The 21722-nt window shown below is 38.6% G+C and overlaps 1 protein-coding gene and 4 non-coding genes across 5 annotated transcripts; 4 read left to right on the top strand and 1 right to left on the bottom strand.

Annotated features, from left to right (window-relative positions):
• On the top strand, positions 1-195 carry LOC122062705. The gene has a single exon (XR_006135063.1). It is a non-coding gene; the product is annotated as a U2 spliceosomal RNA (small nuclear RNA).
• Positions 196-1563: 1368 nt separating this feature from the next.
• On the top strand, positions 1564-1724 carry LOC122062702. The gene has a single exon (XR_006135061.1). It is a non-coding gene; the product is annotated as a U1 spliceosomal RNA (small nuclear RNA).
• Positions 1725-8689: 6965 nt separating this feature from the next.
• Positions 8690-8885, top strand: LOC122062704. Its single transcript, XR_006135062.1, has one exon. It is a non-coding gene; the product is annotated as a U2 spliceosomal RNA (small nuclear RNA).
• Positions 8886-10406: 1521 nt separating this feature from the next.
• LOC122062699 lies at positions 10407-10567 on the top strand. Its single transcript, XR_006135058.1, has one exon. It is a non-coding gene; the product is annotated as a U1 spliceosomal RNA (small nuclear RNA).
• A 5757-nt stretch (positions 10568-16324) lies between these two features.
• Positions 16325-21559, bottom strand: LOC122062693 (phosphoacetylglucosamine mutase). Its single transcript, XM_042626336.1, has 9 exons — positions 21415-21559; positions 21049-21311; positions 20624-20743; positions 20384-20526; positions 20036-20284; positions 19328-19746; positions 19062-19237; positions 17599-17695; positions 16325-16601 (listed from the first exon to the last, which is right to left on the bottom strand). The coding sequence occupies exons 1-9, from the start codon at positions 21473-21475 to the stop codon at positions 16447-16449; spliced, it is 1683 nt and encodes a 560-aa protein (XP_042482270.1). The 5' UTR covers positions 21476-21559; the 3' UTR covers positions 16325-16446.
• Positions 21560-21722: the final 163 nt, after the last annotated feature.

The raw sequence follows: 21722 nt of genomic DNA, 5'->3' as shown, positions 1-21722 counted from the left end.
ATACCTTTCTCGGCCTTTTGGCTAAGATCAAGTGTAGTATCTGTTCTTATCAGTTTAATATCTGATACGTGGGTCATCGACTCACATGATATTAAATTAATTTTTTTAGGGGGAGGGCCACTACGGTAGCTTGCTGCCGGCGTCCTCAAGCGTTGCCCATGCCTTGCACTACTGCAAGGGCCTGGCGCACCCCACCAATAACAAGCTAAAATTATGTCCCTATCCCATGCCCATCCTAGTTGGATGCCTGGCCACGAGCCCACGACTGGGCAGAGTTTGTATTCTTTGGCATGCTCTTTTTTTTTTTGAATCATAGAATTGTTTAGTAAATGGTTTGGTTTTGGTTTTAAGTTAAGATTGATTAGTTAAATGTGATTTTAAGTTTAAGATCGATTAGTTAAACGAGTCGAATCAAACTATTTAAACCGTCAAAACTGATTCGATTAACCCGTATAAAGATTTAATATTTGGTTATTTTGACAAAACATAATGATTTAATTTATGGAAGAATTAAGGATCATAAAGGCTGTCCAACAGTCTATTCAATAATTTACTCATATTATGTAGTTATGTAGTTAAATCTTTAATTGTTCCATGCCTCATTTAATTTGATAAAAGATTGAAACATTTATCAACAAAAGCAAATTTTAGTAAGCATACGAATAATCTAGCAAACCGATTGCTAACTGTTTAGAAACCGTATAGAATAAACCATGATCAAACCATTTAAAATCATGAAACCGACACCATTTAAAGACCGTGGAACCAAAACGTTTACTAAACGGTTGCGGTTTCAGAAAGTACAACCATTTAGTAAATGATGCGGTTTTGGTTTTAGCTAAATAAATGTGAACCAAATTGAACCGCACTGTATACATTGAAACCGAATCGATTAACACCCTTACCCCCTTGTTAGATTCCTGTTAGCCTCTAGTTGGTCCTTAGAATTGGCCCACAGTTCTGAAAATCAAATCCAGTGATCTAGTTCCAAAAACCCTAGAATTGACCGATTCCTGGTAGCATCTGGTTCGTCCCTAGAATTGGCCGTTCTGAAAATCAAATCCTAAAACTGACCTCCCCATAACGACTAGAATTGAGATCCATCATGATCAATTCCAATCCAAATCAGCTTCAATTCGATTGATCCAATTCTGATTTTTGAAGCTTTGTCTGTACATGTTGAACCAGGTTACCCTTTTTGTTTGGACTCGGATATGATTACCCTAACACCTTACCAGAAAAAAGCCAAAAAAAAAATGATTACCCTAACATATATAGAGGTTGCACATGGCAAACTCTATCCCAATTCATAAACCGTTGGGTTCCCACATTAAGATACCATAGCCCCAAAGATAGAACGAAAAACAGTGCATGAAGCTGATGTGCAACTAAAACAGTGAAACCAACAAAATCTGATGCTTTAATTACTCTGGTTTATAGGTGGAACAGAGGCCACACCAGAGAGGTATCACGAGATATGCTTTTTTAGTTCCACATCGGTAAGCTAAAGAACTAGATTAGGGTGAGAAGTCTATAAATAAAGGAAAGCAGTTCATTTAAAACATACTTACCTGGACGGGGTTTATGGGTGATCAAGAAGGCCCATTGCCTAGGTGGGTGACCTCCATTGCAGTTAGGAGGGGTGCCTGCCTAACATCTCCCCAAGTGGGAGAGTGTACATCATAATTTGTGCTAGAGGGGGTACGCGTTCGCGCGGCCCCTGCTATTTTGAAAGTTGAAACTTTATATTAATTAGCTATCTACATAAGCTTAGACGGGACAAGTTTGGAGTGCACCTCCCATTCATAGCCAAAGACTCACCAGCAACTGCCGTCGGAAGCTCTTCTTAATGTTTCTCTTAAGGCATTTCCTGTTCCGGGTAAAAACTAATAAATAGTTATAACAAAGCCTTAAGAAAATTGCAGAATTAGCTGCCAGTTTCATTCCTTTTTCTGCTATATTAATGAGTGAAGGTGCTGTATCAAATTTTTTTTGTCACTGACCAAATATGTCAGACTTTGATGTCACTGAATAATTTTTGTTATAGATTCTGTATTTCTTCTCTCTGTTATTTTTGAATACTATGGGCCTGGATTATGATTTCAGGACTTAGTTCTCGTATCAAAAATGTTGAAGAGAAACACATTGTGCTCTTTCTTGAGATTTTTGTAATAAAACTGATTTGGAATCCATGATTGATCTCAAATTCAAGAAACAGAGGATTTATTTCTCCAAATGTTTGTACTTCCATGCTTTAAGAGGTCAGAGATGGATACAAAATGGGTCCATTAAATTAAATGATCCAATACAGTTTCTTCTTTGCAATGTTAACAACTCAGCATTCCATGCTTGTATCTGGTGGTCACATATTTTTATGTAACTGAAAGGAAAAACTTCCTAAAGTAGGGAAAAAAAAAAAAAAAAAAAAACTTCCTGAGGAGGTAGAAAGATATTGGGATGAAGAAACACTGTATGCATCAGAAACTAAACGGATTATTGAAGAGGTTTATAAATTTAAAACAGTTATCATCTGGGAAGAAGTGTCAATAAATCTGAATTCTGTGCCAATAAATCAAAATAAAAAAGATTCTTATTTCTAGACTAATTATCTATGTATGGTATCAAATGGGTTCCATTGCGTATGCTGGAATTTTTGGTCCATGATCAATGTTAATTTCTTGTCATCATGATTGAAGTGGGAATAGCTCCGAGGCAAGGGTGGTCTTAGATCAGCTCGGCCACAGGGTGGTCGTAGATCAGACAATCATACTACATGCTGCCAAAGATCCGATAACAGAAGTTAGCATCTTAGCTAGGTGCCGGCAGGCCCAACTGGTCCATAATATCCTTATAAACCTTCGCCCAACTTTAAATTACAACATGTCCTGGGAAAGGTAAAAGAAGAGCACCTCACTCCACACTAAACCCCATATCTCTTTTTTAAAGATATGTATGATGATGTGGTGACTAGTGTGAGAACCAAGGGCGGTCAAGGGAGTGAGTTCTCAACTATTGGGCGTCATCAAGGATCAATTTTAAGCGCTTACTTGTTTGTGCTTGTAATGGATGAGTTGACAAAGAACATTCAAGGTGAGGTTCCTTGACGTATGTTATTTGCTGATGATATTGTACTATTGGATGACACAAAAACATGGCTCAATGCTATATTGGAGTGATGGAGATCAACGTTGGAATCAAGAGGCTCTAAGATAAGTAGAACAAAGACAGAGTATGTCATGTGTAACTTTAGCCACACTACGATAGATATCGACATGGTGATTACGGAGGGGAGAGAGATACCGCAAAGTGATTTTTTTAGATATTTGTAATATATCATAAATAAGGAAGACGATATAGCGGATGATGTGGCACATAGAATTAAAGTCGGATGGACGAAGTGGAGAAGTGCGTCTCAAGTTCTATGCTATCGACGTGTCCTTGTCAAACTTAAGGGAAAATTCTGTAAGTTAGTTGCACGCCCGGCTATGATATATAGGGTGGAACATTGGGCAGTTGAGAAACGACATATGTGCAGAAAAACTAGGAAGGATAAGGTAAGGAATGAAAGCATTATAGTGGGATTGGGGGTTGCCCCAATCGATGATAAGCTCTGGGAAAGTCGCTTGAGATGGTATGGCCATGTTCAACGAAGGTATCAGATGCACTAGTAAGGAGGAGTGATTTGATTCAAATAGAGGAATATAAAAGAACTAGGGGTAGGCAAAGAATGACTATAGGAGAAGTGGTGAGGAAAGACATGCAAAGGCCTTGCCCCAAGTGTGGTGTTGAATAGAGCATATTGGAGAGCCAGGGTCCTGGTAGTAGACCCCATATAGTTGTGTTCTACTTCGTTATTAGTTTGTGATCTGTTTACTTTCACATTTATTTTTCCTTTTCCTTTCCCTTGTCCTTGCTTGGATCCATGTAGCCGACTCCATTGAGTTGGGAAAGGCTTTGTTGTTGTTGTTGTTGGGTTGCAATGTTGTAATTTAAGAGACATTTGAATGTATGTGTGCAAGTGAACCAAGACATGTATAGTTTAGGTCTTGTCCTAAGTATGACCTCGAATAGATCTGATTGGAGGGGAAGGATCAATCTGGCCGACCCCATTTTGTTGGGATAAGGCTGAGTTGTTGTTGTTGTTGTTGTTGTTTTGAATGTATGTTGGAATTACTGAATATCATGCTAATAGTAAATTTGGTTGCAGAAGGCTGGGACCTTGCTATTGAATCCCCTTGTTTGCATTCTATAGCTGCCATAATGAATTCTCATCTGAGAAAGTTTTCTTCTTCCTGAGCCTCAACTTTTTCCCTGTAAGCTCCTTGTATGTCGAGAACCCAAATGTTCTTTTGGTTCCTAAACTATCTCCATTTTCTAATCTTGCTTCTTGTACATTGGAAGTTAACCTCTTTGCCCCTTTTCCTTACTGATGTTCCTTTCACCATGTTGTCACTGTTTCCCACTTCCATATCCTTTTTATTGGTTCTACAACTCCTTCCGTTATTCTAGCCTATCATGACTCGTTTTCCCTGCCTCAAACATTCTTTCCTTTTTTCTATCATCCTGTTTGCTAGTACATCAGATCATTCAGCTTTGTGTTTCTGGCCTGGTGGAGGCTGGGGGAATGGCATATCTGTGGTAGGTTTGGATTTCTTAAGGTGGTGCTTCAAACATAATCACAGAACTATGAACCTTCAACTTCTTTAATGGAACGTAGGGATCAACAACTCTATTCTGTGGTTTAAATTAGGTTATTGATCCACTTTCCAAGACTAGGAATCATGATAGATTAGTTGTTTATATTGTGAGGAATTTAAAAGCAAGCCCACCTCGTCCAGTAGGGGAAACCATGGATCTACTCAACACCCCTGGATCTTTGGCAATTTGAGCTACCTCTTATATGCTTATAGGCTTTTCTTTTTCTTTATTTTCTGTCTCCCGTTAGGTGCTACAATGATTCTGATATTCAGCCTTTCTTTTTTATCATTCGTTAAAAGAATTTCATGATCCTCACTGACTAGCTTGTATTATTTTTTCACCATTCTAAACATTTTTTTTAGGTCATTTTTGATATTATTCATTCTAGTCCAATGATAGGACCATTGGGATTTCTGGTTCTAATCCCTCGTTGTCATTCGCCATTGTTATAGTTTGTGGCTTGAGCCCCCTCCTATATTCTTCTAGGCTTTCCGCAACCTCTCTTCTCTTCTGCCATTCATTAGGTGTTCCATAATGATTATGATATTCAGTCTTTCCCTTTATAATCGTCAGGTGTTAAGAAATTCACGATCTTATCACTAACTGGTTCCTCTGATTCTTCACCATCCACCCTACGTAGCTTTCTTATAACCATTTCTTTGATTCTTCAATAAATAGTTTGTGTTTACCATTTGATTATTTTCTGGTCATTCTTGAGGGTGCGAGACTTATCCAATCACAAGAAGCAAGCTACACCAGAAAAATTCCAAGCAGCTAAAACCTGCAATCTTGGTGGAAGGAGAAGGCCTTCGATCAGGGAGAAGTTCGCATTTTGGACTACAAAAAAGATGTCCTTCCTGAACTTTATGACTGGAGACCAGCACGAAGCATAGGAGCAGAGTAGTTTGCTGATGCACACAGGTTGCATAGGAAGCCAATCACAAGTTCTCCCACAGACTCCGTCTGGTCGCAAGATGAGGGAAATGAAGGAAAGTGAAACTAGTTTAAGAAATTGGAAAATGATGTAATGGTGAAGGTGTAAACAGATTTTCAAGTGGATTATTTATTTTTCCTGTTCCAATACAAGGAAATTCATTAAAAAAATTAGTAAAATATAATTACCATAATTGAAGAAGTCATTTAGTTAAACAATCATTTCTTGTAATGGCTACAAAAGTTTCCCTTTTCTTTTTATTTTCAATTGCCTTCCCTTCATTTATCTTTCAAACAGATGATGTCATATGGAATTCTGTTGGTTCTTCTCCAGAATCCACATGCATTGCTGGGAGGAAAGATGGTAAATTGAGAACTAGAATCAAGGTACCAGAGCTGTTAATTTGTGAAAATTGATGAATAAAATAATGTATTAAAAGCCAGTTCAGTTCCTCAAATAATGGAATAAGTAGAGGCAAGAAGGCACAGAGGCCATAGGGGTACTACATTACCAGCTACAAGTAGGCCAAGTGAGTACCTAGAGAAGGGGGGGGGTCAGCAGAAAGTAAGATGGTGGTGGTGGAAGGAATAAGGAAAGAAGGTGCAGGGGCAGTAGGATTCAAAAAGCTGTGGTTTGGACAAGTGACACCATCCATTTACTATTTCTCCCTAGGTTGTAGTATCTTGTAGACAAGATCTGATGCCTGATACCTGTATTAAGACAGACATCCGGTGGCTGGACTCAAGGTCAGGTAAGTAGTTCTGTTCTAATGGAACTTCAAATTCCCTTTTGTAGCATTATTCATATTTCTTATGTTTACATTATATATGCCAGAGGAGGTTCAAAAATTTAATTTCACTTGGAGCACAGCAGGATACCTTAAATAGAATTGTAAATGGAAGAGGAGTAATGGGTGAAAGCTGTCGTTTGATGTGCCGCACTTACGCTTGAAATAAGTTCACCAGATAACCCAAGGGGGTAGTTCAGTTGGCAATGATCAACACTTCACCATTAAGAGGTGTTGAGTTCAATTCTTTTGGATCACATACATGGTCTGGTTCGCTTCTTGTTCAGGTCCTAGAGGCGTAAATCCAGTAGTGAGTCCTGAGTCCTGAGTCCTCCTGACTTTTAGCTTGAGTACTATGCTTAAATCAGGCTATCAAATATCATTATGTGCACAGCTCTGCACATAATTTAGCTCAAAAGTGTATGCATTTGCTTTTACTAAAAGAATCAGTACAATCAAAATGTCGCAGAAAGCCCCAATGAACTGACATTGACGTATATCAGCATCAAGTTCAGCCTGAAATATAATTTGAATATCATCATTGTGGATTAAGAGGACATGCTGTATTTACAGCAGCAAAGAAATCACGGCATTTTCCTTGTGATGGAAAACGTGAATGCATTTTCAAAGGTTTAAGGTATAGGATTCATGATGGGAGGCCTGATTTGTTTTTCACATGTACTGACTTTAACAATTTCAGTGAATCTCATCAAATGTCAATGAAGAAGAATGTCATTATTTTGAGCAATGTGAAATTACAGAAAGCCAGCTTCTATGAACTTATTAAACAAGCTGGTGTTTTGTGTGTTCCAATATAACTGTGGCTTGCCGTGGTTTTATTTCTTCTCAACAATCACAGTTGAGGTCAAGGAGTTCTGCAGTATTTGGGTATATCCAGGACCATATGGAAGGTTCTTCTGTATATTCAAAGATGCATACTTAAAGTTGCTTTGTGGTCATATGAAGTACATTCCATCTGTCCTATAAGTTATTCTACAGTCATTAATTCGGATTCTTCAATTGAACTTGTTTATTTTGAGAACAAAAACTGGCTTCATAAGTTTCTTCACCTTACATTACCAATGTGTGTTTCCACTTAGCACACCCCAGACAGCTTCAGTCCTAACACTTCCTCTGTAATACAAAAAGTAGCTAGCTAATCATTGAGGAGACTGCTTTATTTAGTAATTAACTGTTTCTTTTTATATGCAATCTAGAAATGAAATGATATTAACTTAAAACTACAGAATTAACATATGGAGTAACACTGTCTTTCATATGGGTATTTCCTGCTGGTACCAATAGTTTATAAACTAGAGAAAGATGTCGTAGTTGTTTCATATGAATATTTACAGCCTCAAACCTTGACATGATATTGGTAATTCTAATTAAGATAGGAAGTATCTCCCAAGTCCACCAAGGAGGATGCCGCCAATCAAACTAACTACTAAAATCTCCAATATCTGTCTCTATGTTTAGCTCTTTGTACCCCATTTCTGAAGCCCCATACGTGCACTTCTTGTAAGCATCCTGCAATCCCAAAATCTATGTAACTACCACTGGAAACAATAATTGGGAGATGCCTAGATGGGTAATCAGATTTTTGAAGATAAAAATGAATTGGGAAAAATTTACACTTACGACTGGATGATTTTAACTAGTGGATAAAGGGAAGTGCAATTGATACAAGGTAGATGTAGAGTTTCAGAGACGAAAAATGGGTTGTCAATAGCACAATTCTTTGATGAGTAGTCCTTTTCTCCCCTTGTATTGTTGACTAATGCTTACATCCATTCGAAAGGGTCCAGATAAGGGGATAGTCACTCATTCCATACAGAATGCACACACTCTTTGCACTGATAGAGACCGCATCATTCTTTCATGGGAAATGGCTCAAGGCAGTGGTTGCATTGGTTGGACTTACTCCAACAGTCCGCATGGGTTTGACCCGCCTGGCGATGATCCAAGAGAAGACAAGACATGATGAGCCTCAGTCCATCAATAAGTTTGCAACACCAATTATTCTGTGAGGAAGTATTGCTTGATGAATTCAGACTACAGTGAATGATACAGTAGAACATAGAGAACAAGCAAACCATGTCTTGGGGTTGGGGGCATCAGATGGAGGCACAGGGCGCATAATAGTCACTTGCAAGAGAATGCATAAATAGGTGTAAGTAAATATACTGTTTTAATCCCACATCGACTAGATAGGAATGAGGGATGGCAAGAAACATCTATAAAATAAAAGCAGAAACTCATATCAAAGCATACCTTTCTCGGCCTTTTGGCTAAGATCAAGTGTAGTATCTGTTCTTATCAGTTTAATATCTGATACGTGGGTCATCGACCCACATGATATTAAATTAATTTTTCTTGGGGGAGGTCCCACCACAGTAGCTTGCTACTGGGGTCCTCAAGCGTCGCCCATGCGTTGCAGTACTGCAAGGGCCTGGCGCACCCCTACCAATACAAGTGAAAGGTTCTTTAGTCGTTATCTTAATCCGACGAGGAGGCCAGGGCATACAGAAAAGTGGTGCTTGCTTTTCTTTGAGGCTGTGTTTTTGAGTCAACAGATCATGTCCTGTAGCTACTGGTGATCGTGGTTTGGATTCGATCCCGGTAATCTGTATCGTTTCAGGAAACAGTCTATTGCATGAGTGTTGGAATCACCATTAACAATCCACCTAACTTTTGATTTTTTTTTTGTTCTACCAAAAAAAAAAAAATCTTGATTTTTTGCTTCCACATCTTCTTCACCATTAACAATCCAATTAACTCTTGATTTTTGCTTCCACATCTTCTCTTCTTAGTCTATATTGCGCTTCAAATATGACTTGTTTTTCATGAAGATGGCTTCAAATCTGCAATGACTTATTTTTCATGAAGATGGCATCTTTCTTCTATGAGATAATGAGGAATTGCTTGCAGCTCATTAAGAAGGTGCCACTCATGTTGAAACGTAATTTTTCTGGAAAACAACGGGCAAAAGTAAACACTAAAACCTAAATTGTACTTTTCTGAAAAGCAAGGGGCAAAAGTGATCATACCCACTGAACCTCTCCGATATCGATCTGGATGGGATCAACTAAATCCATGCTGGTAATTGAGTCAGCTAGTTTCACTTGAAGATCGAATCTGGATCGGTGGAATTTCAGATGTGAGGTTTCAATTCTAGGGTTTTATGGATTGATTCTGATCCAATCTAATCCTGATTCGATAAGGGCCGAAGGAGCGGAACCTAGTTAAAACAAGGTCCTATTCCATCCAACGCACCATCTGAAGTGTTGTGTTCGACTGCTTCCTTGCCCTTGAGATCCCTGAAAGTAAAGCTCAATTATTATTATCCAATACACTACCTAAAGTCTAAACTTTGTCTAACCGTATATAGTCAGGTCCTTGCTTCTTTCTTTCGTGTGTCTGACTCTCCCTTGGGCGGAAGCGAGCTTACATTATCCTTTATTCTTTGGACTCAAAATATGATTTATCCATCAGATTCTCACATCAGAAGACTCTTTCCAAGAAACAAGCTTCGTTTGAATCTTATCAGTAATAGATTGGAAAGAGAGGCCCTTCTAATGTGAAGGCCCAAATAGCGACCATAATCCCTGACCTCGCGAAATCGTTATCGTTGTGTTTGAGTGCTTCCCTTCCCCCTCCTTTTTCGAGATCATGAAAACGAAGCTCAATTATCATCATCCAACACACCTCCTGAACTCTTCGACTTTATTTTTTGGACTTAAATATGATTTCCCTGAATAATCACACTATCCATTAGATTCCCACATCCATGATATCACAGCTCAAAATAGAACGCATAACAGAGCTCCAACCAAAATCTGATGCTTCAATTACTCTGGCTTATCAGTAGAACAGAGACCACACACCACTGAGTTATTACAATATGTCTTTAGTCCCACATCGGTCAGCTAGAAAACGAGATTAAGGAGAGAAGCCTATAATAAGGGAAAGCAAGAGATATAGAACATACTTACCTGGACGGGGTTTATGGGTGATCCAGAAGGCCCATTGCCTAGGTTGGTGACCTCCATTGCACTTGGGAGGGGTGCCCGCTTAACATCTCCCCAAGTGGGAGAGTGTACGTCATAATTTGTGGTAGAGGGGGTACGCGTTCGCGCGGCCCCTGCCATATTCAACATTGAAAAGCTTTTCTGCCTCGTAACCATAGTGGACTTGGCGTAACAGTCTTGGTCTTCATCTATGCGTGGAATTCTACTTTACAATAACTGAAACTATCAAATTTCCACACAGATCGATGAAAGTAATATATAGCTCCAATCTCCAGTTGGGTCGATTGGTAGTGTTGAGGTTGACGAATAAAACAGCAGTGATTTGAATTGAAGCTTGTATGAAGATTTTGCTGCTTTTAATGCTCTGAATACATTTCCAAACAGATGTTCCCATGAGATAGGAGAAGATTGCATTTGATTTCAGGTAAATCGAAAGCTTCTTGCATAAAAAGGTTTCACTGAGTTGAAAAGGGATTTCCTTATCTCAAAGCTAATGCATAGTTATAACAATGCTTCGAAAATTGGGAATTCATTCACAGTTTTCTTTTTCTATGGTATTAATGAGGTGAATCATTTTCTCACTCACCAAAAGGATTTTGCTTTTCTGCTCTCTCTTCTTCTGCATTTGTTGTAGAATAGTTATGGACCTTGATTATGATTTCAAGTTCATTGCAGAGGAAATAGTGTCGGGTGAAGAACTGTCATGCTTTTTTTTTTTCCATGTCAAATCTTGAGGAGAAACACATTTTTTTTTCGTGAGAATTTTGTAATAAAAATGATTTTGCATTAATGTTTGATACCAAATTCAAAGTAGCAAAACGTGATTCTTCAATTTAGTATTTGTTGGATTTATTTCTGAAAATGTTTGTAATTCCATGCTTCAAGAGCTTTAAGAGTATAGATATGATACAAAATGGATCCATTATCTTTAATGAACCTATACAGTTTATTCATTGCAATGCCTACAACTCCATTCCATGCTTCTATCTGGTGGTCATATCGTCTTACATGACTGAAAAGAAGAACTTGCAGTAGGGATAAAACACTTGGTATTCACCAGGACATAAACAAATTATTGATTCATAAATTTAACCTGGTTTATCATTTGGGAAGAAGTGTCAATAAATCTTTCTGTGCCAATTTATCCAAAAAAAAAAAAATCTGATTTCTAGACTATACTTATCTATGTATGGTGTCGTGTGAGTTCCACTGTGTATTCTGGAATTGGTTGCAATGTTGTAATTTAAGAGATCTGAATGCATGTGTGAATTATTAATGTTATAGTAAACACCAACAAATACGAAAATGAACCAAGACAGATCTGCATCACATAGAGATTTAACGAGGTTCACACATCGATGTGGTGTGCTATGTCCTTGGGTGAAGAAGAAATTTTACTATGTAGAAGAGAAATTACACCCAAACAGCGACGAAAAAACTTGCTCTGAAACCCTAGCTCGAAAAACCCCAAATTACGATTGCTTGCTTAACAAGATGATAGTACATTATATGCTCCTCCAAGTCACAGGTCGATCCATTGGGTCGCAGCCTATTGGGTCAAACACCTTCCATCACAAATCTCAGAGAAATTCTCGTTCAGGTCACCACCAAAATATGTTTGAGCGGGTCATTTTTCAAAACGGGTCAAGAATTCCTGACAAACTTAATAACTGAATAGCATTCTAAAAGTAAATTTGGTTGTATAGCTGGTGGACAATATATTAAGACGGCTAGGCCTTGATATTGAGTCCTCTCGTTTCCTGTCAAGAGCTGCCATCATGAATTCTCTTATCTGAGAAGCTTTGTTCTTCTGGGGTAATGCCCTTCACCATGCCTGGGCCTCAAAATTTTCCCTGTAAACTCCTTCTATGTCAAGAACCCAAATGTTCTTATGGTTCCTCAGCTATCTCCTATGTGCTGATATTGCTTCTTGAACATTTCCAGTCAACTTCTTTGTCCCTTTTCCTTACTGATATTTTCTGTCACCATGCTGCTCCTATTCCCAGTCCGATAGCCTTTCATTGGTTCTACCAATTCCTGTGTTATTATTGCCATTCATGAATGTTGTTTTTCCCTGCCTCAAACTTCCTTTCCTTTCTTCTGCCATTTACTGGGTTTTTTGCTACTACTCCCTGGCCTTCTATTCTATGCACATGCCAGACATTTGGTTTTCTTTTCTCATGCCCAAGGGCCATTTCCTTTGTTCTATAATCCTCTTTGCTCCTACAACAGATCATCTAGTAGTTTTGTGCATTCTGGTCTGGTGGTGGCATGGGAATCTTTTTTAAACTTTGTAATGAGAATGGTAAGGTTGTTCCATTACGACCTAGTGGTTGTGGGTCCAAGTTGGGAAACAATCTCTCGAGAAGTGGGGATAAAGTTGTGTACATTATGACCCTCCCCAGACCTTGCAGTGGTGGGAGCCTTGTGCAGAATGGCACATCTATGGCAAGTTTGCATTTTGTTCGGTAGTGCTGCAAGCATAGTAGCTGAATTATGAGCCCTCAACTTCTTCAATGGAACAGAGGGATCTACTCCCTTAATGTGGTTTGAATTGGGCCGTTGATCCACTTTCTAAGAATAGTAGTCATAAGAAGTCATTCTTCATTTTTTGAGTTAACTTAAAAGCAAACTTATCTCATCCAGCAGGGGAAAACCATGGATTTGAAAATTTTCTCAATCCCATGGATCTTGGAAATTGGAGTTACCTCTTCTATGCTTTAGGGTCTCCATTTTCTTTCTTTTCCATTTCTTATTAGGTGCTACAATGATTCTGATATTCAACCTTTCTTTTTCATCCTACTCAAGGTTCAGAAATGTCATGATCCTCCCTTGTGTGTATTAATTTTCACCATTCTAAACATTTTACTTGAAGTCGTTTTGATATTCGTCATTTCTAGTCCAGTGATATGACAGTTGGGATTGCTGGTTCTAGTCCCTGGTCGTCCTTCACCATTGTTAAACTTTGTGGCTTCATCCACCACCTATATTCTTCTAGGCTTTCCCTCCCCTCCCTTCCCAAGGCCTTTTCTCTTTTGTCACTCATTAGGTGTCCCATGTAATGCTTTTGATATTGAGTCTTTTTTTATTTTTTATCATCTTCAGTGTTGAGACATTATAAGGTGTCCCATGTTATAGTTTGTGTTACTATTTGAGCCCTTTCTGGTCATCCTTCGAGGGTGCGAGACTGTTATCCAACAGCAAGCAAGTGCACATGCTGCACAAGATGAATTCCGAGCAGCTAAAAACCTAGCAATCTTGATGGAAGGAGAAGCATTCGATGAGGGAGAAAGCCTAAGAGATTGGATCTAATTAAAATGCAGAATCAATATTTTAGCAATGCCTGCTGAATTCACCCATATCTGCTTATCAATCTCATGACATTGAGTTAACATATCTTATCAATCAATATAGAATAATTCCAATAAAGAATAATGCCATCCATTGCAATTAATTAGAAGTGAAGTTGATATTTTCATTAGTAAAGGAAAGTAATGAGAAGTGAAAAATAAATACAAACTAGAATTTTGGGTAGTTATTCGGGTAGAAAGGGAAGGTGATTTTTTCGAAAATCACAAAACAAAGTTGAGCCATTTATTTTTATATTTTTATTAATCTAAACTGTTTATTCCCATTCGTAGTAATGTTTAGAGTACTGCTACACGCATTAACATAAGGGATGCATGTGAAAGCAAAACGGGCTATTTGATTGAATTAGGCTACGAAATTTGATAGAAGGTTAATCTAGATCATGTCCTTTTTATCCAACGTTAGGAATGAACATATCATCTGTCCACGTGACATAATAGATACTTTATGATATTTGAAAAAATAACAAATCTTTGTGATCAATAATGTCTGTCTTTACAAATGGATGCCAGAAATAAAAAGATCCATTTGAAATGGTGTAAAGCTGAAGAACACATAATCTTGGTTTTATATCTTCAATAGTATGGGGGAAACTGCTGTTTTAGATACCTCAAAAACCATGGTTGCACGAACAAGAATAGCACAATGCCATCCTTGTATCCAAATGCAAAATTTAAATCAACCAAAGAAGAGCAGTTTAGGCTCTGGAAATTACTATGTTTTTCAGTTTCCAATCTCCATGCGTTTCAGTGGTGTGACCTCATTTGCACCCCTTTCAACTACTCCCCCCTTCAAAATGGCTGGCAGCTCTTTTGACTACTTTGAACCTTCAACGGATATCCAACAAGGCTGCCCCCTTAGTTGTTATATTTTTATCAAAGCTATGGAATGCCTATCTAAAATCATAAAATACTATAGAGATCTTGATAGCTTCAGAGGCATAAAAATTGCAAGAGCTGCCCCGGAAATAAATCATTTACTTTTTGCCGATGATATTTTCCTTTTCTGTTGAGCTACCATGAATGATATCTCCACTCTGAAATGAATCCTCAATTTCTTTGAGGAGCTCTCGGGCCAAAAAATCAATATGTCCAAAAGTAGTGTCTTCTTTCGGCCCCAACACCCCCAGTCAACTCTAGCTTTCTATATCCAATTTACTAGAAGTAACGGAAATGGACCATGACTCACCCTACCTAGGCACCCATCTTTTCCATCCAAATTGAAAATTACCCAACTCCAATTCATCATTTCCCAAGTTAATGTAGACTGTCAAGTTGGAAGTGTAACCATCTCTCCCAGGTAGGAAGAACTATTCTCATCAAAACTCTATTCTATGTGCTCCCCCTCCTATCTAATGTCCAGTTTCCTAAATAGTCCAACTGCTCCTGGTTCTGGAGTGGCCTAAAATCCATCTTCCCCTTGATCCTGAGTACAAGCTGCTGGAAAGTGGGTGATTTGGAAAGTCTCTCCACAATTCAATTTCACCCATCATCCTCCAAAGTTTCAAATTTCATCCTAATCGAACTTGGAATCTCTCCCTCATCCATTCCATTTTTCTAACTCAATTCACTCCCAACATCACCAAAACCCCCCCTCAGCACCAATTGTCATAATGACTTTCACTTCTCACCCCTCACCAAATCAGAAATTCCATCCACTAAAGCATTTGCATCCTCCCTTGTGAAGAAGCCAAACCACCCACATCTTTCTACCAACATCTCTTTCTGGAAGATCAAATCCACTCAAAATTCTCCTTCTTCCTCTGGAAAAATCCTTAATAATGGCATCCCATATCTCCCAAAAAAAAATTAGCAGTGGTCTATGCTGCCTATGCAATCTGGAATCTGAAATGGAAAGGCACATCTTACTCTCCTACAGTTTCACGAAAAGAATTTGGGCCACCGGACCCTTGGGGCTTAGAACTGAAGACATCCACACCTATCCTGTGCCCACTAAAATCCCAACAACTTTCATCAATACCTACCCATCTCATACATCCTCATCACAAATGGCAGTTTCAACCCCCAAAACAAGGAGGGGGGCTGGGCATTAACAAGGATCTCGGATAACAATATTTAGCCACGCTCAACAATGGTTTTGTAGGTACAGCAGATAGAGCTGAAGCAAGGGCTAAGGGCTAATCCAACAAGGAACAAAGCTGTAACACAAGGAATCAAAGAAGTTGAATGCTGGACACTCCCTAAACATTTGCAGCTGGATTACTGATCCCACAAACAATCCCCGGCCATGGGAAATTTATGCTTTCCTCTATGACATTAGTATTTCCATTACATAATTTCTGACATTTCGCAAGAACCTGTTTCAACCCCTTAAATTTCTCTTGACAACATCGGTATCTCTTCTACTTTATGAACTGCAAAAATTGAGTCATTCTTTCACCTCATAACTGCCGCAATCAAAATGACTAACTCACTCGTTAACGTAGTCACACACCATAGTCCAAGTAATCAGTACCAGTGTAAGAAGAAATCAAGAGAGATCAAATTGAAATAAATAACATTAGAATAATCATTTCCCATGACCATAACTTATTAGGCTAACAATGTCCAAAATGTATTGGAAGTGACAGATTTCATTCTGGAAAAAGTTAGACAAGAAGAGATAATTTAGGAGCTGCCAAAGCCTAGGAAGCGATCCACATGTAGTACCACGGACTTTGCCAAGTTGTCTGCTGCTTCTTGTGTGGATGCCTCGGCATATACACGTATGACATCCTCTGTCCCTGAGGGCCGTATAAATGATCGTCCCTTAGAGTATTTAGCTGCATTGAATTTAAAAAGAAACAAATAAAAAAAGAGGTTAGAATACTTGACTAACCAGGGACATTAAGTCCAAGTTGCCATGAACATTAGCCAAATTGAGCAATTTGTTCTTAAAATATGTGACTACTCATAATCAAGGCTTCATTTGTTTCTAACAGAGGATTACAAACACATGAACACATGCATGGTCATCAATCCGGAAGCTCCAACATTGCACCAGAATGTCTGACTATCTGATTTGAGCATGGTATATGCATTTCCTTTTTTTGGCAGTCTTATTCATTTGGAACAGAACATAAACAAATTTTCAGATGAAAACTATGAAACAGATGGTCAAGATATGTCACATTTGACAAATGGTTGTGGAGCGAGATATATCCAACAGTGACTGAAATCTGCAATGACCAGATTGATGACAATGTGTGTCAAGCAGGGTGTAAATAGCTCCGGGGCCTGGGTAGCATCTGTTGTTTTCTTAAGTGGCCCAGTGAGCAGCATAGCCCAATGTTGTTCCAATTATTGCCTGAACTACTTCATGTTCTGGACAATGAACACCAATACAGAAACAAACAACAAGTGCAGCCTTATCCCAACTAAATGAGTTGGCTACATGGATCCGAGCAAAGAAAATATAAAAAAAATAATAGTAAAAGAAAAAGAACATCGTAACAACTTAGCAATATTCCACCTAAAGGGGGTCAAGATCTTTGCCCTCCAAACAGCTCTATTCAAGGTCATACTTGAGTCGAGACCTAAACCATGCATACCTTTCCTCACTATTTGTCCTAAGATCATTTTAGGCCCGCCCCTAGCTCTTTTAGTCATTCAATCTGAATCAGATCACTGCTCGATACTAATGCATCCCAAGATCTCTGTTGAACATGGCCATGCCACATAAACGACTTTCTCGGACCGTGAACACCAATATAGAAATTAAAATGAGCAGACAAACAAAGAGTCAACTGTCATAAAAAAAAGGCCTTAAAAAAATAGTACCAGTTTCAGCATCAATCAATTCCTGAAGTCCAGGTGGCCTAACCACCACAGTTTCTGCATTTGTTGTAATAACAGCAGTTCTGTCTGCAACTTTTACCTGATTTTATCAGAAAACCAATCGACACATCAATTTCCAAAGCATGATCACAAATTTGCAAAAGATAAGGAGTACACTTAGCTATACAAAACAGTTGCCTAAAATAGCATAAATATTTTCAAGGAGTCAGAGCCACCTTTGTAGTCATATACAGATATACTTTTAGTCTTGACATTAGAACTCCAAACTCAAAAAATCCATGGTTCACTGAAGTAGGTAGGTGGTAGTATTTATGTAGTTCCGTAAACTGTGGCAAGTGTAAAAAACATGTTGATTCATTGATATTTCAGACCAAGCAAACACTTAATCTGGTGTACACACTAATTAACATGGAACCTGCTCAGTGTGGTCAAGGCTAAGAGATGTATAGGCATGTAAGCCTCTCCAAGGTGATTTCCTAGTAACCAAAATTAAACAATTTTTACAAGATTTCATTCCAAGTACACATTTACATTTATAGGTCATGATTAAAATTTTTTAAATCAATACAGCACCAAAATATAGGGGAGTGAAAAAAAGGTAAAACCAAAAGGAAAGTTAAAGCAATTACTTACAAAAATCTAATTCAATACATGGGCTAGAAATTTGTCAAGACTTTCTAAGTATGAGAGAAAAACTGACCAGGCAATACCCAACATCTCCCCCCTCCCAAGATAATAATAATAATAATAATAATAACAAAAAATAAGATAGATATGAAACATGAAACGAAAATTTCCTACAGTCCCACCTAGTATGCAGCTTTGTGCAATTATGGTCCTACATCACATTGGTTTGGAACTTCTAATTGCACTAAAAGTTCAATCTCCAATGGTAATAACAGCTTGACTGAATACATGCAACACTGAACTCTAAAAATATGGATCAAACAGCCACTGTCATGAAATATTTTGTTATTAGTACATTGTTCTGTTTCAGATGGCAACACTCAAATGCAGATAAAGAAAGATGCCCTTGCCGTTTCACTCTTTTTTTTTTTGCCAACGACAGATATCTAGGCCTTCGGCCTGACTAGTTGCGCGGGCCCATACTGACCCCACAACCGCATGGACCGGGTTATACCAGGGTTGAATGAGAACCATTCAACTTTCACCAAAAACAGTGAAGAGAGCTAAACACCACTGTGTGAGTTGCCCCAAGGAGGTAAGAGGAATTGAACTCAGAACCACATGCTTGCTGAGGCAAGGGTCCCTTGCCAACTTGACTACCCCATTGGGGTTAACCTTGCCATTTCACTTACTTGCTCAATATGAACATGCAATCAGAATCCATTTCAACTCAGAATTTACAACTTTTACAAAACAGTGTAGGTTGATGCATTTATCAAATTTGGGTTCACTAACTTGAAATTAATTAAGGGACTGACCTTAAGCTGCCTACTTGGCAGATCCTGGTATAGTTCACTCCATTTCTGTATAGACCATCCCATGTGTCGTAAGATAGCCTCCACCAAAAGCAACCCACTCAAGGCATCTCCAACTGCCTGATTGATCAACTTACTGACTGCCGACAGTCTCAGTGCAGCCTTTTGTTGCTCTGAACCTAAAAGAAGAAAACAAAATTGATCAACAATTCTAATGCTAATCAACAAGATGAGCACTGCTAGGTTAATAGGGGAAAAATCAGCTAAACCTTTAGATATGGAAGCAAGTTCACTATTTTTTGCCTCCAACCAACATAAAAAATTTTCTGAGAACAAAATGGTTCCATGACCATTTGCCTCAAAGTAAATCCCAATATCATAATCAGCAGCTTTCTCATGCAGGTATTTCACTCCTGTAGGAGTAAATACAACTTCCAAGCCCATCTGTTGAAGGTAGATTGTTGATGCACCATTAGCATATGCTGTCTGAACTACACCCAGCCGTACTGGGTGATCATTATTTGCATTTTCATTTTCCTCCTTGTTGAGAATACTTAATTGTTCCTTGATAAATAGGGCAAATAAAGACAATATCTTGTCTCCATCAACAAGATCAATCTTGTCGTTTCTTTCTGATAAGACATGGAAATAGACAAGCCGATCAGCATCTCCATCCAAACTTGCACACCTGAAACACTAGAACCACCCATGCATTTAGCAACAGTGAACTGAAACCAAACACTAACATCTAAAGCTACCAGGCAAAAAGATGAATCCATGACTAATGTAAGACAGTTTACAAAGTGATTTGTTCCAATGGAAACTTTAATAGGGTGAACAAATGAGGATAAAATCAGGTGCCAAAAGGTTTCAGAAGCCAAGCTGGCCTCTTTAGTCTGACTCAGTAGAATTCTTGTTTGACTTAGCCAGTCTAATTCATGCTTTGATGGAAATGAATGCAGAAGTAGATAACTAACCTTATCCCAACTTCAATTGGACCAAACCCACGTGGAACGACCTTCTCCTTCTGCACATAATCAGCACCAACTTTGTCATTAAGTATACCTCCTTCCTTGCCGGAATTATGGACCTGAATCACCAAGCCCTTCAACAATTTCTTCAACTCTTCAAGCTTTTCTCCACCAACGCCATTAGCTCCATCCACTTTCAACTTGTCATCCATTAGTTGCAGCATGGTTTCCTGGGGGATCAAATCAATTAAATACCTGCAGGAATAGTGTAAGCATGTTAAGCAACCGACAAAGAGTTCAACAAGGAAAACTTGAACCAAATTAACATATGCAGAAGGGTTGTTTGAAACTAACCCAAAAGAGTTGAAGAGTTGCTCAAAATAATCAAGTTCAGAAGCCTTCATGCCCTTGTTTCTACTGCGGACCATCCAATGGAGTTGTGGGCTCGTGAGTACCCCCATATCGATTGCAACTGATCCAACCATGGAATTGACTCCCTTTCGAAGTAAATGTTAACTGACTGTTATTTCAGGGTGATGCAAGCTCAAAAGAGACGATACAAAGTTCCAAGGTGAATAAAAAAATAAGCATTACCTGTTTTGCAGCTTCAAGGAGAGCTTCTCCGCTGGGCCTTGTATCTCTTCCCAATAGAACCTGTGCCAATTGGTTTGCTCCAAATGATATGTTCTCCTTCTTCGCAAAATCAGTTATCAACTGTTGAAAATCCAAAGAAAAAAAAAATTATTTTCCATTTAAAAAGCAATTCCGAAATCTACTCAGGAACCCACAAGAAGCCCATCAGTTGAATTCTCAAAGACCACCAAACTTCAAGAAGAAAAGTGTAAAGAAAACCGAATATTTCAGGCATTAATCAACTCTACAGCCTAAAGCAACAAGTAATAATTTCTTCAAATCCAACAATATAAACCCTCGAAACAAAAAAAATCAAATAGATATCAAACAGAGAAAAATCAATTCCCAAGATCAGAAAAAAATCAACTGAAAAAACAGAAATTGACCCGGACGAGATCTTCAGCATCAACGGCATTCGCGATGGCGTCGGCGAAGGGCTCCCACTCCTGCGTCAGCATGCCACCACTTGGGTCAGCGACTTTAACCCCATTATCGGAGACTTGATTATGGGAGGCTGTGATCATCAACCCAATAACCGATTGGGTTTTCAGTGATCTCAAAGCTGCCAGGATCCCAACTCTGAAAACTGCAGACGACAATATGGAAGCTTCAGCTCTGAACCCGGCTGTCCCATATGAAAGCTTCACCCCTGCAATTAAAATTATAGGCAAATGTATATCGTAACCCAAGTAAGAGCAGATGTGGAAGTAATATTTCAAGAGAAAAGCAAAAAGGGTTTCAGGTTTACAGACCTTGAGGTCTTGGGAAACGAGAAGCTGATTCGAGGAGGATCTTTCGCTGCTCTTCGTCCATGGCAACGAAATCTAAAAGCGAAAGAAGAGAAGGTGGTCTGACGATCTATTTTATAGTTTCGGTGTTTTCAATCTCTGGTTGAGTTAAAATTCGTTTATTAAGGGCACACTCTGCCTCTCTGGTAGTTAAAACGGGAACGGCAAAAAAACATTGTTCGGTACGGACATGTTTTAAACGGATCAAAACGTGAATGGGATGGTAGAAAATATGGTCAAATAAAAAAAAAAAAGGGAAAAAAAATAAAAAA

Source organism: Macadamia integrifolia, unplaced genomic scaffold (assembly GCF_013358625.1).
Source record: "Macadamia integrifolia cultivar HAES 741 unplaced genomic scaffold, SCU_Mint_v3 scaffold1090, whole genome shotgun sequence".
NCBI classification, from domain to species: domain Eukaryota; kingdom Viridiplantae; phylum Streptophyta; class Magnoliopsida; order Proteales; family Proteaceae; genus Macadamia; species Macadamia integrifolia.
Note: the sequence above shows the minus strand (reverse complement) of the source record. Positions and strands in the feature narration are given on the sequence as shown.